This window comes from Tachysurus vachellii, chromosome 18 (genome assembly GCF_030014155.1).
Source record: "Tachysurus vachellii isolate PV-2020 chromosome 18, HZAU_Pvac_v1, whole genome shotgun sequence".
Lineage (NCBI taxonomy): Eukaryota > Metazoa > Chordata > Actinopteri > Siluriformes > Bagridae > Tachysurus > Tachysurus vachellii.
The window spans coordinates 3,219,200-3,237,082 of NC_083477.1; the positions used below are offsets into that span (position 1 = coordinate 3,219,200).

A 17,883-nucleotide genomic window follows, 5' to 3' on the forward strand; every position below is an offset into this window, starting at 1 on the left:
AATGTGCTGCGTTTTCTGAATACCAGAGAACTTCATGGGTATTTCTTCTTCACAGATTTCACTTGGTATTTTGTTAAAACAAAGCTGATTGTTCGGTTCTTTTCTTTGTAGCCAGACCAGACAAGACCAGACCAGGGTGTTCTCAGGCTGTAAAGAAAGGGGGTGTTCTCAGGAGGCAACATAAGAAAGAAAGATGGAAAGAACAAACCACAGCTACTAATGAAGCCAAGTGATGTTCCAGTATTTAGACAGTTGAAGTATTTAAGCAGAATTCGAAGCATGACTGGATAAAAAAAATGCCTTTGAAGGCCTGGAGGGTTTACATGTGTTTACAATTCTCCTAACTCAGCTCAGAAAGAGCTCGATGTTGAGGCTTCGCTTACTAACACCACTTGTACGAATAAAATTTCATTGTTCATTCAGGGTCCAGACCGAATTCTTGGAAAAGACTGAAAGCCAAAGCATTTAGATGATTAAAAGATCAATACGTCGCTCGATTGCACATGCATTATTGCAGGAATGCGTCCGTTTAGAATCAAAGTAGCTTTTGGTGACGATGGTGTGTCATTGTGTCAAATATGAGTTAATTGTGAGCGTAGGTCGTGTTTATACCACCTGCTGGTCCTCTCCGTAACCCTGCATTTCTGCGTAACAAGCCATCTGTTCTAGAGCAGCCTATAACCTTTTATTTCCTTTTCCTGGTGTGTAGATTTGAACCAGTCACCCTCAAGGGTTTGGTGAGCATCAGCAGGGATTCGTCCTTGAAGCCTCCGGTGCTGAGTGAACTCTATAGCATACAGCATGTGTACATTACCATATGCAGCATGTCTCAACCCCAGAGATTGAAAAAGCTTTCCTAGACTAAACACTTTAGAGAAAATGAAAGGAGAACACACTCAAATTGTTATTACTACAAAATGGTTATTAAGAGCAGGAGAACAGTCAACAGTGTAACTGGTGGGTCAATGGTGGCTCAAGTGGTTAAAGCTCAGGCTTGGATCTGTGAATCGAGGTTCAAGCCAGCACTGCCAAGCTCCCACTGTTGGGCCCTTGAGCAAGGCCCTGCTACAGGAGCAGTGTATAATGTCTGACCTGCACTTTCAGATTTGGGATATGCGAAGAAAGAATATCACTTTGCTGTAATGTATATGTGACAAAATAAAGGCTTTTTCTAACACACCCTTATTTAAGCAAATTTGCTAAGTAATTTGCCATGTATATATATATATACGTATATATATATATCGTCGCTGTCGGGTGGAAACCTTGTATGTCCAAATTTGGTCAATTTCATATTTTTTCACATATCGATGCTATTGGTCAGTCCCCACGTTGGTCTGTTATTTTTACAAGTTATTAACCAATCTAAAGTCTTGAAAATAGCTTGAGCGCAAATCTCATAACTCCATTGGACACTTCAACTGTCCACCTCTTCCTCACTCCGCGGGAGAGCTTCACGGCATATTTCTCCTCAAGAAGAGTCGCAACGAATCAACACGTCTTCTGAGGTAAATGTTTTCAAAACACTGGGCTCAAAGAAAAAAAAATCTTGACCCCCGCTAGTTCTGGTGCTCGTCTGAGGACAGGAATTTAGCGCAAGACAATCCACTGCAACGTGGACTAAACCCTGTGCACTGCAGATAAGGTACGGCGTTTTTTTAATTTCCTGAAAAATAACGGTTTTGGAGATACAAGGATTCCGCCCGACAGCGACGATATATATATATGTATATCTCAACATCATAGTCTGAAGTCTGATTTGCATATTTAATGAATCACCGCGATCATTTTCGTATTAAGACAAGTTGCTTGATATTGGAAGATTTTCTGAAGATACTTTGTTCTTGGCATCACAAACTGACTATTTACAAAATTCAGAAATTATTCAAATAATTTCTTTCAGAAATGAAGCTGCGAGGAATTGAACCATAGGCATGAATGAAATAAATCAGATGGAGCAACTCACTTTTACTAATGTAAATATCGCAAGCAATTGAAATCAGTAAATGGTGGTTGGGAACAATGATCAGTGATTAGTCATTGGGAAGAATGGTGTTGAACACCGGTGTTCAGTGATCGGCGGTTCTGGAAAAAATGGCCAGTGTTTAGTCTATGGGAGGATTGGTGATCAGTGACTAATGGTTGGGAATAGTGGTGATCGGTATTAGTTTTTTTTTGGAAACAGTGGTGATCAGTGATTGGTGGTAGGGAAAATGGTGCTCAATGATTGCTCATTGGGAACCGTGATCTGTGATTAGTCACTGGGAAGAAGGATGATACGTGATTTGCCATTGGGTTGAACAGTGCTCAGTGATTGGCTGATGAGTGGTGATCAGTAATGAACCTGCTCTCTCAACTCATATTACCAGCAGTTGTGATGCGACCTGGAGAGCCATATTGCATCGTTATCTTCGCTATCGCGATGTTGCTATGCGATTTTTTAAAAATCTAAAAACATTTGGGAACTGAAATGTCATCAGATCTACCAACAAACTTGCGTACATCACAACACATACACAATATGAAAATATCGTTCTCACTTCTGATGTGTTCTATTTACAAAAATACTGCTTAGGGACGAGAACATAAAACACCACAAATATACTAATTGCACAATGTATTGTGATGTTTATCTTTTAACAGAACAACTTATCTGTTTACTTCTGCTTAACTCCTTCTGTCAACAATATTTCCCCTTTGTACAATTGTTGCAACAGCGCTTTTCTTCACAACTTTCACAAGCATTTTACTGTAGTTTAGTTTTAAAATGTACCTTAAAATGAAGCATCTTCTAATTGTTTTCATTCACATTAGTAGTGTTTTAGCAATAACTAAAAACTTACCATTCAGGCCATCCTTAAAAATATTTTGGTTTGCAGTAACAGTTGAAAAAAGGGTCGGTAGGTAGGTCTATATTTTTTTTTCAAGTTTCAATGTAAAAAAAAAAAAAAGTACAATTTTGGTGATGGTGATTACGTAGGTATGACTTTAAACAAATTAGCATATCGTGACGTCACTGACTGGGTCTTCAACCCGTACCTTCGGGCGCATCATTGCAAACCTTATTTTGATGCTGGACACAGTTTTTCCAGAACTTTGTGCCAAGTTAAAGCGGTGCCGAGCTGTTTTAAGGAATTTTTTAGATGTATTATGGTGCCCGAACCCGTATGACTTTGAACGGTGACCGCGAACATTTTGTTTACTGCAGCCGCAGACATCATTACCAAGCGCGAACCGTTGACTCTGACAGTGAATGAGAGTATGAGACGAAGGGAACGCACAGGCCACAGTGTGACATCCGTTAACCAATAGTGTAAACATAGATGACGTCACGGGTTTTTATTTAAAAGAAAGAACGTAGCCTTCGTTTGTATGTAGGCCTAGGCAATTTATATATTTACAATACTTACTAAAATATAATTAATATTATTTTATTGCTTTTGTATTAGTTGCTTGAAGAGTAAAAAAAAAATTGAGTCTGTCCTAAATTGACAGGGTCGGTCGGGTTACGGCAAACAAGAATATTTTTAAGGATGGCCTCAGTATGTTTAGTTCTTATTAGCTTGACCGGAATGAAGAACCAAGCTCAGACAAGTTTAGACATCAAACTACTGGGACTCACTGTTAACAAATACATATTTGGTCAAGGGGCATAAATATCTTCGACATGATATCATAACTTGCAGTTTGCACTGTCAGGGGTTGCCCCATTGTAATTTGTCATATGTCAGCTCTCACATGTCAGAGGTCGTTAAGTCCCATGAAAGCATGAAAGAAGGTTGATCAGGTCGTTAAGTCCCATGTACAAGCATGAAAGAAGGTTGATCAGAGAGAGAGTGAGAGAGAGACAGTGCAGGACTGGGAGAATACAGAAAAGATTGAGTTTATCTTTTTTTTTGGTAGGAAGAGAGTGAATGATACTCAACTGATCATCCCTCACTGGAATTTGTATCAACAACCAAACAGCAACTAAAAACCCCGAACAATTCACCTCCTTCTTAACACATTCCCTGAGAGACGACGTTCACCAAAATTGAAAGTTCGCTATAGCAGTCACAAGGTTTTAAGGTTTCAGCCTTTCGGCTCTCAAAATAAACGGGCCTTTTTGTAAGGCTTTATAATACAATCTCATGATAATATCATAACCGTCGTATATACCGTTGAGCAACAGTTCAAACTGTATCACTTTGTGGAAAGAAAAAATAAAAAGCGTGAAGCATTAAAATGAAGAAACCCTGAAAAACGTACTACGCTTTCAACAGTGAGGGAAATACACCGTGTAGACAACCTTGTTGCAACATTAATGGTTAGAAAAAAAAACCCAAAACAATTTCAATACCTAACTAAGCCTTGGTAATTTAGTGGTAGAGTGGTGTGTCATGGTTACCTGGATACCGGATGATTGTGAGTTCACAACCAATCTTAGGCTAAGTCCTTAACAGTGAACTGCTCAGCTCCGTGCTTGGATTGGATTCTAGCTCACTCGTGAGACATTTTGCAAAGCCTTTGCTTCATGACTACACGCAACTCGAATGCCTTTTTTTTTTTTTTTGCCGTTTCAATATTTTTAAGATGAATTCCAACACAAGTCAGTGCAGGATTAAAGGACTAAACGGATTCTCTCAGACAGTAACGACAGGAATAGATCGGACATGTTGCTTATGTTTGTGGTCTGTGGTTGGACCAGAGAGGAGAAAGAATGCAGGAGGAAAAAAAAGGACAGGATTTAAAGGAAGAAGTCGGAGGAAGTAATATAATGAGTGTTTTAGTAAAGAGCACTTCAGTAATGAGATATTTGTGTGCTTGCAGATCTGCCCACAGAGACAAAACACACTTTGATCTTTGCTAACGTTGTCACTGCAGAGGTAAAATCCAGTGGACTGCTACTCGGTGGGCGTATGTTTCGGGCAGCCTTTTCTAAACACCCATCTGCACTGTGTGTGCTGGGAAGTCTGGATTACTGAAATACTGTGTATGTTTGTGTGCAGTTGGCTAGTCCTGTTATGTGCTGCAGGATTTTCTTTTTTCTTTTGATCCTCAGAACCTTAGTTCTTAAAGAGGTCAAGCAAATGTCTCTAACTAAGGGCCTTTTTACACCTGGTCACTTCATGTGTTGTCTCTGATCCGATAGCTATCTGATTTGTTAAAACTGTTCCATTTACATCAGGCCACATAAATGCATCTCGACGAATCGGATATCGATCCGATCTTTCTACTCCCGCCCAAAATGCAAATATATTTTACCTCATTTCCGGGGTAATTGAAATGGAACACACTTTGGTGTGTTCGGTTTTCAGAATGCAATCAAAAAGAAGACGATAAAACTCGTTACGACGTTTATGCTACAAAATACAGCATTTACTGTTTGCTGCGTTTTCGCTGGCTGCAGCAGCGCATTTTAAGACCCGACGAGACGCCTGGGTGAAAGATCACCTGCGAGTGACGTACTTCCGTTTGGGAGGAGTATAGTGCTGACGTATGTGGCTTGAACAACCACATTCATTTACACCTGTCCAGTTTCATCTGAAATGCGTCCCAGACCACCTCCTGAAGTGGTTTGAGCGATCGGATTTATATCCGTCTCCAAAACGTTTCGGAGGGCATTTAGACCTGGTCTTTTTACCATCGGAGAGCTATCGGATCACGCATGAAGTGACCAGGTGTAAAAAGCCCCTATAACTACGAGAAATTATAGTATCGATAGTGATACATGATCGGCATTTGGGAATTCATTGAAAGGCCGTCAGCAGTCCAGATAGCACACTTACAAGCGTATTAAGGCTCTCTGAATATGGATATGAAGAAAAAACCTTCGTCATGTACACTTTACAGAATATTGTATTTATTTTATTATTTTTTTTGCATATCGTCGCTGTCGGGCGGAAACCTATGTCCAAATTTGGTCAATTTCATATTTTTTCACATATCGATGCTATTGGTCAGTCCCCACGTGGGTCTGTTATTTTTACAAGTTATTAACCAATCTAAAGTCTTGAAAATAGCTTGAGCGCAAATCTCTTAACTCCATTGGACACTTCAACTGTCTGAGAAATCTCGTAACTCCACCTCTTCTTCACTCCGCGGGAGAGCTTCGCGACAGCATAATCTCGTATCTCCCTGCTCCCAAGTCATAAAGCTTGTATCTCCGCGGATGTTGTGTTAATGTTGGTACACAACAGTATGTGCTAGCAATATAAGGTGTAATAACAACTTTAACGATACAATGTTTAATAACTCAAAGAAATACGGCGTTTTTTTAATTTCCTGAAAAATAATGGTTTTGGACATACGAGGATTCCGCCCGACAGCGACGATATCCCATATCCCTTGTTTGGAAGCTGGGGTCAGAGTGTACCAGTCTGACCCCAAGTGTACCTAGCACTTATCTGTACTTAATACATAGTTCATATTCCAGCAAAGCTACACTATAAGGCCACAAAGTATGAAACTATATTACACCTGACCATATGAGGTCTTTCCCCAAACTGTTAACATAAAGTTGGATAGAGTTGGATAGATAAAGTAAGAGGCCCAGACCTGTTCCAGCATGACAGCATCCATGTGTACAAAGCAAAGCGAACTCCATGAAGACATGATGTTCCATGGTGAGTGACAGAACTGAAGTGTTCTTCACAGAGCTCTGACTCTGCCTCAACCCCACTGAACATTATTGGGACGAACTAGAACACTATACCCCACGGGTGTAACAGTCAGGTGTCCACTTAGTCTTTTGCTAATGCGTACACAGAGTTTACTCATTAAGGTACAATTTCCTCCTTAGTCCATCCTGTTTCCCCCCAACATGAGTTACAGGTCCCACACAACCCACACCACCATTAGCGGTGAATTAGCACCATTAGCTCCCTCTCTTGCTTGCTTGTTTTTAGCTTCAGCTGGTCAGCGTGCATACAGGAAGCAGTGGAAATCAAGCCACAGCTCAGAATGTTACTTTCACAAAATCATTAGATGATTTCATACCAGGAAATACTCTGGACTCTGTGGTGTAACAGGGCAAATTTTATTCCTTATGACGGAGCGTGCTTTACGGCTTTAGAGGTACCGAAACCTGACGGCGTCTCTAAATGGAGAAAAGTATTTCCCATATACTTTTGTCCGGGTGGATGAGCAGAACCACGCTTTCTTAGTGCCAGCGAAACTCAGGTTTCCACTATTTTCCATTCCAGATGCTTCTAACTCTGACATGCACACAATGCATTTGCACAGCACACTTTCTCACAATGCTGCTATGCTCAGGCACAGATATGGAAAAGTTAACACATGCACACAAAATGTGTTTTTTTTTTTCCTTTTTTTTTTTCATGTGCTGCATGTGTTTGGACCGTATAACTCTTAGACTTAGAGGTTTGCTGGAGTTTCATACCTTTAAGGCAGAATTTCACAACGCACTACAGCAGATGTGTGCGATTGGCACAGGCCAAGCTTATTGGAAGCCGTCCCTTCCGGGAAACTTGACATGCTGACTCATATGTCTTACAATGGACGAGACCAGGACCAAGATTAAGGCCGTTTATTTGGCTAAATTGCTGTTCATTATGCTACCGATCTGAAAATTATGATGCACGGCTACATAATTGGTCTCACGTCAAGAAAACATATATGGGAGACAAAAAAATTTGGTAAAGCTGTTTGTATTTGATTTGATGACGATCTTCACAAACAGCAGAAGCCATCCGGAGCAGTGGTAGTTTAAAGGTCATGGCTTTGGGTTACTGATAAGAAGGTTGAGATGTCTATACTGCCAAGCAGCCACTCTTAGGCCCTTGAGGAAGGCCCTTTAGCCTCTCTGTTGCACGGTGCTGTACCATGGCTGACCCTGTGCTCTGACCCTAACTTTAAAACAAGCTGGAATATGTGAAGAAAAGATTTTTTTCTCTGCTGTGAGATATTTGGGAGAGATAAAGGCTTCTTCAACAAGCCAGTGAAATGAAAGGAAATATTTAAAATCGTTCTTTTTTTTATTTTTGAGAACCTTACGTTGACGGTATTTATTGTTTTGTCATTAAAAGTTTCGTTTTTTAGTTCAGAGGAACCAGACTCATAAAAGAACCCGTCCTTATCTCGGTGACGGCAGAGAGTGTGGTTATAAAACATTCCCCTTCTATAACTACATACTATATGGTACATTTACACAAGCTGTGTCTCATTGTGTTAATGAGAATTACAGGAAGTCTATTTTGTTAAAGTTTTCAACTGTTTACTGATAGAAACTTGAAGTCCTCAAGTTTTAACAGTAGAAGTTTTATTTGTCACATATATAGATATATAAGATAGTTCAGGGTCTTGTTTAGGGGCCCAACAGTGGCAAACCTGGCAGCGCTGGGGCTTAAATCTTCCAACATTGCTCTTGTAGGCCTAAGCCACCATAACAAACCTGATCATTCTAATTTCAGTCCAAAGTTATCTTCATGCTTTTTATTGACAGCTGATCTCACGTATCTCCAAGCTGTCCATGTGGAGCTAAACTCAGCGGCAACCAGTGGCCTCCAAGTCACGAGGACAATCGGAAGTAGGGCATCAGGCAGGTCTGCAGAGTTGAACGGGTCAGGAACTTCTGTGCGTTTGATGTACCAGTTATATACAGGCTTGGAACGTTGCTGTAGTAGCGTTTACCTGAGGTAGTCGTAGCAAGCCACACAAGGGATGAGAGCCACTGGAGTAAGGAACTTGGTTTAGGTCAAAATTAAATGTGTAAACGATAACAGACATAAAAATAAGATAGCAATTAATCCTTCATTGTGACTAACACTGAAAACATTTCACTGTAACAGCCCTAGTCCTTTAGCAGTGTTTCCCCTTCCGTCAGGCTTACATATTTATAGCGATGCCACAAATATTTGTCTCCAAACCACATCCAGTTCTTCAGTGATGTCACTCAGACATTCTGATGTTGTTTAAGTCAAGTTTAAACATGAACAAAACTTCACAGTGTATCCGAGTAACGAATTGTATCCGAGCGGCCATTTTAAACAACCAGTGATTTTCTTTGAGTTCTTCGCCACATCTTGGCTGAATTGCATATCACTCATCTGAAGAAGCCGCTAAAACATTTCGATATAACAAGAAAGTCTCGTTAGACATGACTCGACCTCCAGATACCTGAACGGATGCCAGATGCCTTGTAGCTGAAGATGCACTTTTATTTTTAACATTTTAACACTGGATCATTTCACACTGTACACGATTAACACCATGATGTGGAGTTAACTCTGTAAACGCTTTAGAGTAGAGTTACAGAACTGTGTCGCCACATTACACGTGTGAATCCTTCCTCTACCCCGGTGTTAAAGGCGGGGTTTAGAATGACAGTATTGACGAGTGCACGGTGAAAAGCCCTAATAAGGGTTTGAGTTGGATTTACAGAAAGGGTGAGATACGACCTGTTAGCTTATTTAGCTAAATTTAGTGACAACTGAAAAAAAAAGTCAAGCCGATCTATTGCATTTGGCATAAATTGTTGTTGAACGTTGAGTTACACAATGATAACGCTCGATCGTGTTTCTTTCCAGACGTCTAAAAGCTATATGTTTTTCCTCTCAGGCTGTTAATGGGTGGTGTCAAAAGTCCAAGTGTGTGACGACTCCAAATCTGCACACGGAAGAGGACACACACCCACACACACCGCAAACATGAGTAAGTTCTTTTAACTTGCATTACATTCCTGAAGTAAAGGATGAAGTTAATGTTCAGCTATCTGTTATTAAATGTAGTCAGTGTGCAAGTATGTGACCTTGAACTCTGCCGAACTCTCTTAGCATTCATCTGGGGAAAAAAAAAGAAAGAGAAAGAAGGTAAATTGGTTTGTTTATACCACTACTGGCTTAAAGAAGCCTTGCAGCACAGAAAGTGCTGAAATTACTGTACACACACACACACACACACACACACACACACACACCTGTACTGTTGCCTGCATTGTGTGTGCTGGTCCAAGCCGCAGGTTTGCACATGGTAGAGGAGGCTCCTCCGGTTCTCCGTCTCTCTCTCTGGAGGTGTGTGAAGTCCATCCAAGCTACACAGCAGGACTGTTTTCCTTCTCTGAGTGAGCAAAGCCAAGACAGCTCACTCTCTCACTTCAAACACGAGAACCAAGATCTCAAAAACAGGGATCAAACATATCTGTTCTACTCATGGCCTCTGTGTGTGTGTGTGTGTGTGTGTCTGTGTATGTGCTTACTTAAAAGACTTTCACTAAAAAAACAACCAACATTGACTTTATCAGAAGGCAAACCCAAAATATTGGGTTCCCTACAACTTTTTTGTTAGTGTTGCTGACAAAAACGCTTGATTTTGTGTGTTTTTTTTTTTTTTGTTTTAAAATTTGTATGAGAATTTAGAATTTCTAGGAGAGCAGCCCTCACGTTCCACGAGCGTGAACGGAAGCGGGATTCGGGCGAACGCGTGTCGTGATGACGTCACGATTTCTGCGATCACAAAATAACTAAATTTGACCTTGAAATAAAGTGCAGTGAAACAGAGAGTGAAGACGACGAGGAAAAAGAACGTGGCGATCGGATCGTTTTCGTAGTAACAGCAACGTGAAAAATTCACAGGCTCGTTTCCGTGTAACTGCTGTGGTGTACAAGAGGAGGAGCCATTAAAACAGCTTAATGTTAAAACCTGCCCAGAGTATGGTCATGTATCGGGTCTTGTATTCTCATGAGTTTACCTCAGCGTCAACAGAACAGCTAAGCGCTAACGTTATTAAAGTCATTAGAACAGTAACATTCCTACTAATAATACTCGCTCTGGCTTTTCCGTGTTCAGATGAAAGACAGGCTCTCCATTCCATAATGAAGGACCTGGTGGCGCTGCAGATGACCAGGCGGCAGCCAGTGCCAGCTTATGACATGGCCAAAACCAAGCCTGCTAACACGACTAGCATGGCTAACAGACAGGTAACACATGCTCACACACACACACATACACTCGCATGTAAACACACACACGCACACACAAATACAAACTCATGTGTCTACACACACACTTGTCTACATACACACACACTCATATGTCCAAACACACACACACACACTCGTATGTAAACACACACACTCATATGTCCACACACACACATACACTCGTATGTAAATACACACACGCACACACACAAATACAAACTCATGTGTCTACACACACACTTGTCTACATACACACACACACACACACTCATATGTCCACACACACACACTTACACTCGCATGTAAACACACACACGCACACACAAATACAAACTCATGTGTCTACACACACACTTGTCTACATACACACACACTCATATGTCCAAACACACACACACACACACACACACACTCGTATGTAAACACACACACTCATATGTCCACACACACACATACACTCGCATGTAAACACACACACACACACAAACACAAACTCATGTGTCTACACACACACTCTGTGAGCTCTGTCTGGGCCTGTAGTCACACGGCTGTGTTTGTTCCTCCAGGACGACGTCAGAATCAAGTTTGAGTTCTGCGGAGAGAGAAGGTGAGTGTGAAAAGTCTGGACGAGGGTTTTCTTTTTTTTTTTTTTAATTCAATGAACTCTAACAGCAAACACACACACACACACACAGCCGCTCAGACATTCCCTAACTCAGCCTGCAGACTGGAATTTGAGCGGGAAAGGAAAAGATTGTGGTTTGTTTCTAGGTGCCAGGAGAAACCACAGCTATGCTAGGTGTGCAACTTCTGACTGTGTATTTGTGTGTGTGTGTGTGTGTGTGTGTGTGTGTGTGTGTGTGTGTGTGTGTGTGTGTGTGTGTGTGTAGGATACTGATGTTCACTCGGCCTGTTCAGTTTGAGGAAGTCCAGCAAAAGGTCAAGACTGTCTTTGGGCAGCAGCTGGAGCTCCACTATATGAACAATGAGGTACTGATCCAGTCTCACACACTCAGACTACCATAACACATTACCTATCCTATCATGACAGATCATTCTGTGTGTGTGTGTGTGTGTGTGTAGATGTCTATTCCGCTACATGATCAGGATGACTTGGACAAGGCTATTGACCTGCTGGACCGCAGCTCGAACATGAAGAGCATAAAGATCCTGCTACTAACAGAAGAAAACAGCAATGTGTGTACTACTCAAACACACACACACACACACGTAAACACCACACACACCCACACGTGAGTAACGAGCGGTACGTGTGTTCCACAGGTCTCGTCCCCAACTCATCACTCCGGATGCAAGCAGGTCCGAATCAAAGCCTCGCAGTCCATGGGGGACGTGAGCGCCGCGTATCAGTCTTCTGAACCCAGGGGACGCCACCCATCCACTAGTGAGCACACACACACACACACACACACACACACCAAACATCAAGCGTACATGCATCACATACAGTATGACGCATTGTGTGTCTACAAAACACATGTCCAAACAGAACAGTACAATTATAAATAAATATTAAGTGATGAGAATCTACATGTCTATATTTTTATATGAAGTAAGGTATTCGTTTGAAACGAAGACGTTCTCGTGTTATGAGATGAGTTATAACTGCTAATAACTTTTGTAGAACTGTTATATAACTTTACATGTGAGCTCAAAGTACATGTTATGATCAGTTAACTAATAACATTAGAACGTGTGGCTAGAGTGCACATGCGCACAAACTCATGTGTCCACACACACACGCACACACACACAAATACAAACTCATGTGTCCACACACATGTCCACACATACACACACATGACCACACACACACACACACATACTGACTCACATACAAACTTATGTCTACAAACTCACGTGTCCACAGACACAACCACAGACTCATGTGTCCACACACTCACACACGCACACACACATGTCCACACACACACACACACACACACACATACTGACTCACATACAAACTTATGTCTACAAACTCACGTGTCCACAGACACAACCACAGACTCATGTGTCCACACACTCACACACGCACACACACATGTCCACACACACACACACACACACATACTGACTCACATACAAACTTATGTCTACAAACTCACGTGTCCACAGACACAACCACAGACTCATGTGTCCACACACTCACACACGCACACACACATGTCCACACACACACACATACTGACTCTCACACAAACTTATGTCTACACACTCACGTGTCCACAGACACAACCACAGACTCATGTGTCCACACACACACACACACACACACACATATAGAGTCTCATGTGTCCTCACACACACATACACACACACACACATACTGACTCACACACAAACTCATGTTCACACACTCACGTGTCCACAGACACAAATAAAGACTCATGTGTCCACACACACACACACACACACACACACATGCTGACTCACACACAAACTTATGTCTACACACTCACGTGTCCACAGACACAGCCACAGACTCATGTGTCCTCACACACACATACACACACACACATACTGACTCACACACAAACTCATGTTCACAGACTCATGTGTCCACAGATACACACACGCAGACTCATGTGTCCACACACACACACACACGCACAAACCTGTGTCTAACATCTCCACACACACACACAAACACACACACACTATCTCGTGTCTACACACTAACGTCTCCACACACACAGACTTGTGTCCCCACACTAACGTCTCCACAAACACACACACACACAAACTCGTGTCTACACACTAACATCTCAACACACACACAAACTCGTGTCCACACACTAACGTCTCCACACACACACACACAGTAACGTCTCCACACACACACACACACACACACACACACACACACAAACTTGTGTCCACACACACACACACACACACACAAACTGAGGTTCACTTTACAATACAAATATGTTGAACTCTGTTAGAGAGGCTTTAGTGTGATATTAAATGAATCTACTGCATGCTGAAAATATGTTTGATGTTAATACCAAGCTAAATGATTAAAATGACCATATGAAAACGTTATGAACGACCATATGAAGTCCATATGAAAACGTTCTCGCGTATCTCCTGTACAAAGTAGCGGCTCCTCCACTTCCCCGTGTTTATAGTAGAGCTCACGTACTCACGCAGGCCACCATAAAGACCATAAAGTCTAACGAGGAATTAAGGGAACAGGAAGATGCATGAGCTGCCTTGTGTTACTCTAGGATGTTGCGTCACGTCTTTCTCTCTCTTTAGTCTCATATCCTTCTCTGCTTTTCTTTTTCTGCTTCTTTTCTTTCTCAGTATCTCTCTATCTTTTTTCTTTCCCTTTCACTCTTTCCCTCTCTCGTGCTCTCGCTCTATATCTGTTGTTCGTTCAACTTCCTCCAAGAGCAGTGGGTCCTCATCCTTTTCCTGTCCACCATCACTAGCTGCTGCACAATGGCCCACTGGCATCCGGCCAATCAGATTTGAGACTCTAATAGTCGAGCGAGCCAGAATGAGCAGGGGGGAGGTTCTGTAAGATTATGGGGCACGCAGAGAAGCAGGACTTTCTTCAAGCTGTTGCATCTAGAGGAGTTTGTTTATGTCTGCCTTCAGTCTAATGATTCAGAGACTCTGGCAGTTTAGTTACACTCTGATCCGCGTCCCAGTAGATTTCTCACACAGAGAGACTATTTTCACGCTGATGTAGACGGCGCTTGCTCTAAACGCAGGATTATTACATCATGCTACTTGGCCAGCTTTTAAACATGGCCTTCAAGGTCAACACACGTACAAACTGTCTTTTGTGTAGCGTCTGGATCGGCATTCTGGGACGAACGCGTTCTCGTTGGAAATGACGCTAATACTGATAAAGAACTGATAACTGATTCAGGATTATTTATCAGTCACGGATCTTATGGGTAATTTTAATCGTCTCACTTTGTGGTTTCCATATTTATATAGTTTATATAGGGGAAAAGGGTAAGCTTATCTCCACACACACACACACTTACACTCGCATGTAAACACACACACGCACACACAAATACAAACTCATGTGTCTACACACACACTTGTCTACATACACACACACTCATATGTCCAAACACACACACACACACACACTCGCATGTAAACACACACACGCACACACAAATACAAACTCATGTGTCTACACACACACTTGTCTACATACACACACACTCATATGTCCAAACACACACACACACACACTCGTATGTAAACACACACACTCATATGTCCACACACACACATACACTCGTATGTAAATACACACACGCACACACACAAATACAAACTCATGTGTCTACACACACACTTGTCTACATACACACACACACTCATATGTCCAAACACACACACACACACACTCGTATGTAAACACACACACTCATATGTCCACACACACACATACACTCGTATGTAAATACACACACGCACACACACAAATACAAACTCATGTGTCTACACACACACTTGTCTACATACACACACACTCATATGTCCAAACACACACACACACACACACACACTCGTATGTAAACACACACACTCATATGTCCACACACATACACTCGTATGTAAACACACACACGCACACACAAATACAAACTCATGTGTCTACACACACTTGTCTACATACACACACACTCATATGTCCAAACACACACACACACACACACACACTCGTATGTAAACACACACAAGCACACACAAATACAAACTCATGTGTCTACACACACACTTGTCTACATACACACACACTCATATGTCCAAACACACACACACACACACTCGTATGTAAACACACACACTCATATGTCCACACACACACATACACTCGTATGTAAACACACACACGCACACACACAAATACAAACTCATGTGTCTACACACACACTTGTCTACATACACACACACTCATATGTCCAAACACACACACACACACACACTCGTATGTAAACACACACAAGCACACACAAATACAAACTCATGTGTCTACACACACACTTGTCTACATACACACACACACACACACTCATATGTCCACACACACACACTTACACTTGTATGTAAACACACACACACACACACAAATACAAACTCATGTGTCTACACACACACTTGTCTACACACACGCACACTCATATGTCCAAACACACACACACACACACACACTCATATGTCCACACACACTCCTGTCCACACATGGACACAAACACACGCAATACAAATACAAACAAAATACACAAATACAAACTCATGTGTCCACAGAAATACATGTCCACACACACTCACACACACACACACACACACACACACATACACACACGTGTCCACACACTTACACGTTAACATGGACACACACACGCCATTTGTTCACACACACACAACACACAAATATAAACTTATGTGTCCACACACACATCTCCACACACGCTCATACACACACACACACACATGCACATCCACATGGACACACACACTCACACAAATACAAACTTATCAGTCCACACACATACTCACATACACTCGCACACACACACACAGACATACACACCCCCACACACACTCATGTGTCCAAACAATTACACGTCCACATGTGTCCACACATACACACACACACATAAATACTAATTCATGTGTCCACACACACATGTCCACATGCACACACAAACGCACACATTCATGTGTCCACACACTTGCATGTCCACATAGACACGCACACGCACACACAAATACAAACTCATGAGTCCACATACACACACACTCACACACACACACAAATACAAACTCATGTGTCCATACACACACACATGCTCACGCACACACACTCGTCTCTACACACTCATGTCCACACACACACACACACGCATGTGTCCACACACTTACACATCCACATACACACACACGCACACACAAGGTTAGTGAGTTAATATTATTAAGCACATCAGCTACATCACTTACCATGGATAAGGAGGGTTGCTCGTGTTATGTTCCAGGTTGCATCAGAATCCATTTTGGCAGATCTTCAGGACCGATACTCTGGATTAAAACTGCTCTTTTGACTCCAGACATGTTATTTGGACGGTAGACATTTCGTCTCGCCTTGCCAGTGTTTGCCACAGCATCGGTCACTGCTGTCTGCTGTGAAACAACAAACTCCTCAAACTTTATGTTAAGATGTTTTGTCAGGTGCTTCGCCTCAGTTGCCATCATTCGTTGCCATCGATACGCAGACTGATTCACGCAATCAGCATTGTTACTGCTGTACCCCTTCTCGTAACCATAGCTACACTGCTCAATAAACAAAAAAATGTACTTTAATAATTAAATCTGTAAGGATTTTGTTATCTGAGCACTGAACTTGGTCTGTTATACATCTCCTACCTTTGCCCCGCCCTCTCCCAGGTTCTCAGAACACTGGGCGGAGCTCTCCGCCTCCTGGTTACGTTCCGGAGCGGCAGCAGCGAATCGCTCGCCAAGGATCCTACACCAGCATTAACAGTGAGGGAGAGTTTATACCCGAGACCAGCGACCAGTGTGTGAGTGGCCAGTCGTGTACACACACACACACACACACACACACACACACACACATTTCAGTCTCCCTTAAATCTACCGTTCCATTTTTTCTTATTACTTTTATACTTAGCAGTTTTACATGTTAGATTCTCCCTCAGTGTCCTGTGCACTGTCACTTTAGGTTTAAAGAACAAAAAAAAACTAAAAATTAGCAGTAGATCTGAATCATTTGTGCTTCATCTTCAGGTGCTGGATCCCTGGAGCAGTGCAGAAAACTCCATATCCGGTAGCTGCCAGTCTCTGGACAGCAACGCGGAAAGGTCAGCAATCTCACACACTATGAGCGTCTCATACACAACAAAAAGTTGATTAAATAGGTTTTTTGCCTTATTTTTTTCTCCTC

At 42.0% G+C, this 17,883-nt stretch overlaps 1 protein-coding gene across 1 annotated transcript in view; it reads left to right on the top strand.

Annotated features, from left to right (window-relative positions):
• map3k3 (mitogen-activated protein kinase kinase kinase 3) overlaps window positions 1–17,883 on the top strand; it is a 29,981-nt gene that overhangs the window by 3,702 nt on the left and 8,396 nt on the right. The window contains exons 2-9 of the mRNA XM_060893123.1: window positions 9,559–9,651; window positions 10,786–10,916; window positions 11,486–11,526; window positions 11,810–11,909; window positions 12,003–12,116; window positions 12,204–12,324; window positions 17,367–17,500; window positions 17,727–17,800. Coding sequence (XP_060749106.1) covers window positions 9,648–9,651; window positions 10,786–10,916; window positions 11,486–11,526; window positions 11,810–11,909; window positions 12,003–12,116; window positions 12,204–12,324; window positions 17,367–17,500; window positions 17,727–17,800 — 719 coding nt within the window. The 5' untranslated portion in view covers window positions 9,559–9,647. The remainder of the gene's footprint in view (window positions 1–9,558; window positions 9,652–10,785; window positions 10,917–11,485; window positions 11,527–11,809; window positions 11,910–12,002; window positions 12,117–12,203; window positions 12,325–17,366; window positions 17,501–17,726; window positions 17,801–17,883) is intronic.